The 9166-nt window shown below is 42.2% G+C and overlaps 1 protein-coding gene across 1 annotated transcript; it reads left to right on the top strand.

Moving 5' to 3' along the window:
• Positions 1-557: 557 nt before the first annotated feature.
• Positions 558-6290, top strand: SLC35G1 (solute carrier family 35 member G1). Its single transcript, XM_026051416.1, has 3 exons — positions 558-771; positions 4543-4723; positions 5229-6290. Exons 1-3 carry the CDS (start codon positions 558-560, stop codon positions 5986-5988), a joined length of 1155 nt encoding a protein of 384 aa, XP_025907201.1. The 3' UTR covers positions 5989-6290.
• The last annotated feature ends 2876 nt before the right edge of the window (positions 6291-9166 follow it).

The raw sequence follows: 9166 nt of genomic DNA, 5'->3' as shown, positions 1-9166 counted from the left end.
GCGAGCGGAAACCCGCGGGCGGCGCCACCCGACACCTCCTCAGAGGCCGCCGAGCACCGCCCAACGGCGGCAATGGCCGTCCCCAACAGTCATCCCGCCGAGCCCCCCGCCAACGGCGGCAACGGCCGCCCCCAACGGCCACCCTGCAGGGCGGGGCGGGGCCATGCAGGGCCACCCACGGCCCCCGCCGCGGCGCCGGAGCCGCCCGGCCGGCGGGATGCGAGCTCCCCCTCCCGAGGCGTCCCAGCCTCGCTGCCTCCTCGCCGTGACCTGGGGCGACCCTGGGCTCGCTGGGGAGGCGGCGGCCGCCCGCCCTGCGCCCCTCACGGGCAGCGCGCCCTGACAGGGCGGCTCCGCGGCACGTCCTGCCCTGCGCCGGTTCCCGGGCAGGTGTCAGCAGCGGGGAGGGACAGCGGGAGCCCCCGGCCGCGGGCAGCTCCAGCCGCGGGCGAGGGGCGGGAGCCGGGGCGGCGCGGGGCGGTGGCACCGCATGCGCAGGAGGGCAGGTGCTGCCGGCTGCGCGGAGCCGGCAACAGTGCGCGACGCCGGCTGCTCTCATGGTGCTGTGTCGGGGTGGCGAGGCTGCCGCCGCCGCCGTCTCGGCTGCCGGCGAGAAGGAGCCGGAGGTGCCGCTGAGCCGGAAGGACGATGCGGGGCTCGGGCAGCCGCAGCTGTGCCCGGAGCCCGCCGTGGAGGCGGCGGGCGCTGAAGAGCCCCATGTTTGTGGCCGCTGCTCGGGCTTGTCCTGGCCGTGCTGCCGCGAAGCACCCGGTGAGGAGGGCGAGTGTGGCAGGCGGGACAGGGGGAGCAGCGCCCTCCCGGCCGGCGCTCCCCGCCTGGGGTCACATTGCTGGCGGGGCGCAGGAAGAGGAAGCGGCCCCGAGGGCAGCCGCGCTCCGGGCTCGCCGTGGCGGGCACCGGGGGCGCGCGGCTGCCGCAGAGGGCGCCAGGAGGCCGGCAGGGAGGATGCGGCCGCGGGCGGCTCGCACCTGGCAGCGGGCAGGAGACCCGCGGGCCCTGCGTTTGCCGGGCAGAGCAGCCGGGCCCCCGCGTGAGCCCCGGCCGAGACGCTCGGGTCTTCCCAGGCTGCCCCCTCGCTCCCGGCGCCGCTGGGAAGCGCCGAGGGCTGCGGGCCGCTTCCCCGGGCGGCGCCTCTCCGGCTCCCTCTTCACCCGGGGCCGGGGGAGTTTCGCCCTCTCGGGGCTGTGTGGTGTTAAAGTTTACCAAGCAGAGGTTACCCGTGGGAAAAACCCAAGCGCCCCAGCGTAGCAGCTGGGGCTCTGGCGCTCTGCGCTGTCCCCACGAGCAACAGGCAGAGTTGGGGAGCAGGGCTCACTGTGCTCCCAGCAGGGCCTCCCCAGCAAGTTCTCTCCTCCTCGGGTGCCAGGGCACCCTCGAGTTCTTCATCTGCGTGTTTTACTTTGCCAGTTCATTATTTGGAATTGCAAAGGCCACTGACTTACGGAGAAACGGGCTTCACTGTGTTTTCATAAGCTTAATGGAGCTTTAGTAGATGCAGCCTGTGAAATGCCAAATTTCTAAGTTGGCTTAGTGAAAATGTGTTTACTATGTAAATATGGAATATAATTTTTCTTTTTTTTTTTTTTTTCCATCAGAGAGTGAGTAAAGTATGAGTCTTTGGTAAACTAGTGAGCTGTAACAAACCCAAAAGTGGACATTTCTGTGGTAAAGAGCATTAAAAGCACTGCTGAGTCAAAGACTGGATGAAAACAATATTTGAAACCCTATGGAAGTCACAGTTATTCACATCTGTTTTTTTAAAATTATTTTTCTTTGTGGTAGTCTGCCTGGCTAAATGTTAATTGAGTCAGTGGCTGCACTGTATGATTCATGCCCACGTCTTCTCCATGTGACCATGGGGTGCCTCTGTGCACACTCGCGGGCGCTCCTTAAGGTGTTAGGAACAGAGAGCCTTTGCCTGGGTGCCCTCTTGGGGTTTGGCACAATTGCCTGCGTGAACTCCATGCCCAGAGGCGGTACTGCCCTGTTTCTGTACTCTGCTGCCTCTGCTGCTGTTCTCAAGTTTCATGAACATGAGAAGTGTGTGTTTTGTTTAGTTTTCCCTCAACATACTTATTTTTCAAGTATAAAAAGCTCCTCATAAGAGAACGTGACTTTAAAATGCAATGTAGGAGGATTTACACATAGAAAAGGGTGTGCAGTAGAATGTATTCAACTAGGACTTAGAGCAAGAATTGTAAGGTTCTTTGAATACCTGATGTATAGAGTTGGCCAGATAATATCCAAAAGTTGCTGAAATACTTTTTTCCTCAAATCTGCTCTTCAGAACAGAGCACTTGCATTGTACTTTGGAGGCCTAATGGTTCGGTGGGTGGGAATATTATCTTAACCTAGCTTCTTAAAGTGTACTTTTAAATAAGTGTTCTTGAGAACTGTACTTGTTTTTGATGGAAGAACCTGTCCCATTTTATTTTTAAAAGGAAGTACCACGCTTTCTCATTGCACTGAGTACGTGCTTTGGCAATATGAGATGTCGATGGATTAAATTCTAATGTTATGAGATACCTTTTCTGATAGTCTTGGTATATTAGCTTACAAAAGTGTAAGTTCCTTCTGTTATTCCTTCAAATCAAAAGTTTCTAGGTGTAACCTCTCATTAGTTTAGCTTGCTTTAATTTGCTTTATTTTTTTTTTCCATTTCAGCACTTCTATTCTTCCTTCTCTAGTAATCAGAGAAGCTATCAAGCCTGAAATAAAAGTTAGTAGTTCTGTTAGTTCTGTTTGTACAATATTCTCCCATAAGTCAGCCTGTGTTTGGATTTCATATTGCACTTTTAGGCCACTCTGATTTCCCTTGCTTTAATATTTCTTTTGCAGGACTGGTTGCTGGACCAATGCTGGTTGGGGGCAATTTTAATAGTCATTTGTCATATAGAAGTGGCTGTTGCCACTTGTATGGCAACATACAAAATAGAAATATTTCTATCTAGTAGAAACTGCCATTCATTTTCAGAGGTAGCATGGTTGTAATTCTGAGAGTATTTTGCCTTCTGCAAACTTTAAATTCTCTTTGCAGTAGAGAAGAACAGAAGAATCTGTTCTTCAGAACAAATGAAGCTAGAGCCAATGTGGCATATAAGGTACCAAACCACAGTCTCAGCTCTTAAATAGCAAAAAGCAGTTTCTTAACCTTGGATACTGGTCTCTGGGAGGATCAAATGGGTTACAACAAGGTTTGTTAAAAAAAAAAAAAAAAAAAAAAAAAAAAAAAAAAAAAATCTCCAAACTGTCTTGAGTTGCTAAGCAACTCTCATCAGTGCCCTACGGATTCTGCTGTACAGGATCTGTAAGGCTCATTGGCACGCACGCAGCATAACATGAGGCATCTTTTATCGAAACGGACTGCTTTGGGAAGATGGAGTTCTCACTCCTCACTTCAGAGGGTACAGTAGGAAGAATCTCCGGTATTGTATATGTACATACATACATACATGCAGAAGGATGATGGGATAATAGCCTGCTCTGCTCTTCAGATGGATTCCCTTTTCTATGGTGCTCGCCTCTATTTTCACTATGTTTCTCTTCAGCAACAAAGTTGTTTTTGAAAAAAACTGCTTGTTTTGGAGATGATGGGGAGGTCAGCAGGTATTCACTCTCTCTGATCTTTTTTTCTCTTTTTTTTTTTTTTTCCTCATAACTGAGGGTGGAGAAGGTGGGTGGAATAAGGACGAGGTGTCACTGAAGAAGGGTGCTGGAGGCCTGAAGGCCATGTGCAAGCTTGAGTAGAAGCCATCAGGCTTAGGAACTGGCTTCAGAAAGGAGTCTGTTCAGAAAGGAGGAGTGTAAACTAAGGTGGAACTTAGGTCTTCATGGGCCTTTTAGGGATATCAGCACCCTACAGGGGGCAAATGATGTATTAAAACTAAGCACTTAAATTTTTAAGCAGAAAATAAAATTGTTTTTGATGCTCATTAGAAAAAGATATTTAAATTCTTACAAGATAAAAATATTATGTAGAACTTGCATAGCTCTTGGTCAAATTTGACCTGAGAGATATAACCTGGCAGGTATAACCAGTATAACCAGCTTTTTTTTTTTTTTTTTTTTTTTTTTTTTCAAGTTTATGTGTATGTGCGTGGCTATGATCTGATAGGAGGAACTAAATTGTTGCTTAGGAACCTTAATTGTCTACTAAATAATCAGATGATTTCCAGAAAATAAATTTCAGTGTTTTGTAATCATTTCATGGATTTTTTTTTTCAGTCATTGTATTTATTGATCCTTGGGTGGTGGACAGAATTAATCTCCCGAACTAGTCTGATGCCTCCAAAAAGTAAAGCCTACTAACTGTTGCAAAACTAAGAGAAGTGTGGGGATAGTTATGCATCAAAAGTATTCACTTTTATTTCTTCTTTAATGAAAAAACAACAACTGTAGCAGTCAATGAAACATATTCTCGAGGTATATCTGGTCAATAAATATAGTATATAAAGCCATCTGAGATACCTGGTATCTAGCTTTCTCTGTGTTAACTGAAGGGATTTTCTTCGTGTGTTGCAGGAACAAAGAAGAAGGCTTCCTGTCCAGGAGTTGGTCTGTTTTATACCGTACTGTCTGCCTTCCTTTTCTCAGTGGCCTCTCTATTTCTAAAAAAAATCGAAGATATGCACGCTGTGGAAGTGAGTGCATTTCGGTGCATTTTCCAAATGGCATTTGTTCTTCCTGGTTTAATATACTACAAGTAAGTGTAGCAAATGTTTGGATTAAGAGTTATTTCATAAAAATAGGATCCAGAATTAGCACTCAAAACGGAAATTAAATCGCATTGCATTTTTAATTTTAATTGAATAAATTGAATTGTTTTGGAGCAGCCTTTGTTACTTTAAACTAGTTGAAGATTTGTCAGTATGATTCAGCAAACTGAAAATCTTTATCTCTGGATTGAGGAAGTTCCAGTGGGGATTATATCAGATGTATTGATCTTCCATTAAGTGTTGTTCTTAAAAATAAAAAGTAATTTGTAGATATGCTTCACTTATTTTGCAAGAACAAATTTAATACCCAGATGACCCTGAATGTGATTGTGGGTTATGGGAATGAGTAGGTCTGTGTGATCAGGCAGTTTCATATACTTTGACATTTGAAATGAACTCTCTCTTTGTGAAAGTCCATACAGATAAATGTAATTGAATGTTGATCACAAAATAAGCATGAAAGTAACTTTTTTTTTTCTGCTTAATTTTCAGAACAGGGTTTTTGGGACCAAAAGGTAAAAGAATCTTTCTTTTCTTCCGAGGATTCTTTGGCTCTAGTGCAATGGTTCTTCTCTACTATGCTTTCCAATCAATGCCCCTAGCTGATGCCACTGTTCTAACTTTTAGCAGTCCTGTTTTCACATCATTGTTGGCTTGGATCTTTCTCAAAGAGAAATACAGTATTTGGGATCTTCTGTTTACCCTCTTCGCAGTTGCTGGAGTGATTCTTATTGCCAGACCGCCATTTCTTTTTGGTTCAAAAATTGCAGGGATTGAAGGCAATTACACAGATCGTCTTAAAGGAACTATAGCAGCAATTACAAGTGCATTTTCTACATCTTTGACTTTTGTTATACTGAGAAAGGTGGGGAAATCTGTGCATTACTTTTTGTCCATTTGGTATTATTCAGTAATTGGTTTTGCTGGATGTGCTGTAACCTTGTTTCTTATGAATGAATGGAGTTTACCATATTGTGGTAAAGATAGAGTTCTTCTAGTATCAATAGGTGTTCTAGGGCTGGGGGGTCAGATATTTCTCACAAAAGCATTACAGAAAGAGAAGGCTGGACCTGTTGCCATAATGAAAACAATGGATGTGGTTTTTGCTTTTATTTTACAGATTCTTTTTCTTAATCGTCTACCAACTTGGTGGACTGTAGGTGGTGCCCTCTGCGTAATAGCCAGTAGTTCTGGAACTGCCATTCGTAAGTGGCATCAAAGCTCAAAAAAAGCAAAGCAAAATGAAATCTAATTCAGACACTATTTCATCACAGAAACATAACTTATCTTGATAAATACAATATTTATTTTAAAGATTTCCTTTATCAAATCATAATATCCAGTTATACTCAGTAAAAATTGATTACTTTTTAAAACAAAATCAAAGCTGTAGAAGCAACTGATTGGGTATATGTTTTTGTCTTATGTGTAGACAGGCAAGTATTAGAAGTAGGAAGATCTTTGGGAGTTGCTTGCTGTCTAAAGTGGATGATAGTTATGTGACAGACAGTTTTATTTCTTTTTAATTTTTAATCCTTCTGATTCTTCACTTCTTAGATCCTGCCTCCTCAGAAGTGGGAATCAAGATTTTACATGCTAATTTGCTATTATTCAGTGCTTGATTTCTGGGGGGACTGCAGTACAAAAAAATAGACTACACTAAAGAATTATAGCTCTATAAACATCCAACTTCCATAGGGAAGATAAAGCTCACGCATTTATAAACTTTTTTTTTTGCACAAAATGGATTCCAAATGCATAAGGACTTATTTTGTTGTTTGACCTCTAAATGAACAAAGGATGTCTCATCTTTCCAAATAATGTCAAAAGAGAATATAATGCAAATATTACCAGCTTTGTTTTAAAAAACAAAAAAAAAGTCACTTGATGTACTGACATAATGAAATAACCAACTCTCATTGCTTTAATGCAATGTTTCCAGTAAATATTTCTTTGGTTATTGCAGTCCTGATGAGGAGAGGCAGTAGTTATTTGTATACCACTTTAAATTAGCTGTTTCTTGTGGTATGGAATGTTATGCTGTAGCTGCAGTCTTTTAGTCTATGCAAAAACTTATTTTTATTTAAGACAGGTGTTTTTTTTTGTTTTGCAAAAGGATTCTTTATGAGACCAAGTTTAAATTCTCCTTACCTTCCAAAGTTGGGTAAATGCTTTATTGTAAATCATCCTAAGAACATACTGGAGAGCACAGGCTAATCACACTTTCACAGAAAATGTGAGTTTGTCAACGTCACAGTAGTGAAACCGAAGAATGGGAGGCCTGAGTCAGGCCTGCCTGTACTGATGACACGGAGCCTGGTACCCTGCACCCGACATTGCCAGTTGGCAGCTGCAGCCTTTCTTCTCCAGCTGCCTCTGCTAAATTTTCAGCTAGCTACTTGCACAGTTTCTCGTTTTGATAGACTATATCTTAACAGTCTATCAATAGCAACAAATATTAAGGAAAAACTGATTCTTTCCGTTGATCTGTTTCCTTCATGTTTGTGGAGGAATATACTTTCGGTGTCATGTAAGGGGATTTTTTCAAGTGGATCCTTCCATACCTTTGGGTCTTTTCTCAGTAGTGCTTACAGTGCTTAAAATTATTAAAGAATGCTTTAACTTGTATCTTGATTTGGCCCTTTACTTTGTATGATGAGGTGCTTTTCACTGATATATGCTTGCTCCAGTGTTTCCTTTAAGGAGGAGAATGTTATATTCTCTGCAGTTCACACACTACTTGTAATGATCTTAGAAAATACATTTTTTTCTTATTTTGATTTGGGCATGTCCAGTCGCACAAACTTTTCTTTTGCCAATAAGCATTGCAGCCTGGCAGGCCACATCTAGTGGAGTTGATTCCTGAATGACGGCAACCCCTTTAGTTCTTTGGGGTATATCTGGATGCAGGTGTATGGTAGGAGCTATTTTCATGCAAGATTCTACATTTAAATGTATGTGATGTCAGGGTATTGGTTTATGGACCTGATGTCCCACGGCTCCCCAAATGGTCACGAATGGTCTGAAACTGCTCCCACATGCCTCTGCAGCCCAGTTAATAGTGAGATTCCAGCTTGGCAGCCGTTACTGCTAATACTTGGTATTGGACCCTGGGACTGTTTTCTTCTGCTGCACAATCATTCTTATCTTTCAGCAACAGCTTTCAGGAGAGGGAAGGATATTTGCATTATTTACTACTTCTGCCCATGTTTAATATGAATGTGCTTGAATTGACTCCATAAAGGTACAGTTGATAGCAGATCAAATTAATATCAATTTGGCTTATCAGCTGGTCTCAATGCATCCCTTGTGCCATTGCTAGTGCTTATCTGATTATGTGGTTAAAAATATCTAGATTGATTATTTATTTATTTATTTATTGCTTGATCCAAACCTATATGGTGGTTGTCTAAGATGTCATCTCCTTTTATTTATTTATTTTTTTTTTTAATTTTGCTATTTCTAAACCTTCTCAGAAATTGTAGAGAGAAGAGCAGAATAAGTGAGGAAGTTTCTTTGGATCCATTTGAAACAAACCCTTTGTTCTCATATTCAGTTCTATAGATCCGAGTGAGTGCCTCTTACTGAGATGGGCTGTCAGGGGAATTTAATAATTTCTTAAAGTAACTATTTAAACAAGTTTCTGTGTTGTAGAACACTGTTTGGAACGTGATTGTGAATTTGAAATGTCTTTCAGAGAATTGTTTAACCAGTGTGACAACAATGGAATTAATGAGTGGTTCTGTAGTCATTTGTTCTCTTCATAAAGTGTGGCTTCCACAATTTGCTTTTCCAGGTTATTTTGCAAATGTAAGATTTAAGCTTTATTTTTTTCTTAAACACCTCAGTCAACATTTGAAAAGAAAATAAATTTAAAATGCTTTAAAAGTGAAAAGCAAATATTTTACCTTAAAAGCCTTTAAGAGGTTTCACTCCAAATTATATGAAGTATAGTTATTCAAAATACCATTTTAGAGTAATTGAAAAGACTTTGCTACAATGCACAGTAGGATAGTTGTACTTTTTCCCCTAGAGTTTACATTTTGAGAATCTGAAATGAAACTGTCTGAACTTCGGTTTTTCTAGGTGATACTTCTGGAACTTTTTACCTCTAGATTTTTTTAAATTTTTGAAAGCTTTCTTTGTGTGTTAGAACAGTAAATTCTCAGGGTCTCAAATGTTATTTTTTGAGTGAGAAAAATGTTTTTAATGTTCATCACCTATAGTGTCCTCTAGCGATAGTTATAATATTTTTAATTTTCATAAATGTGCTTTCATTTTCTACGTTTTTCCATTATATTAATATGGAATTTTGTTGCATAGCAATTGCTATAAAGTTAGTTATATTTCTCTTCAATTTTGGACATACTGATTTCAGTATGCCTTGAATAGAGTAATAAATAATTATTGGTTGTGTTGCACATAAATCC

The sequence above is a fragment of the Nothoprocta perdicaria genome, unplaced genomic scaffold (genome assembly GCF_003342845.1).
Source record: "Nothoprocta perdicaria isolate Ctin4 unplaced genomic scaffold, notPer1 scaffold_111, whole genome shotgun sequence".
Classification (NCBI taxonomy): domain Eukaryota; kingdom Metazoa; phylum Chordata; class Aves; order Tinamiformes; family Tinamidae; genus Nothoprocta; species Nothoprocta perdicaria.
Note: the sequence above shows the minus strand (reverse complement) of the source record. Positions and strands in the feature narration are given on the sequence as shown.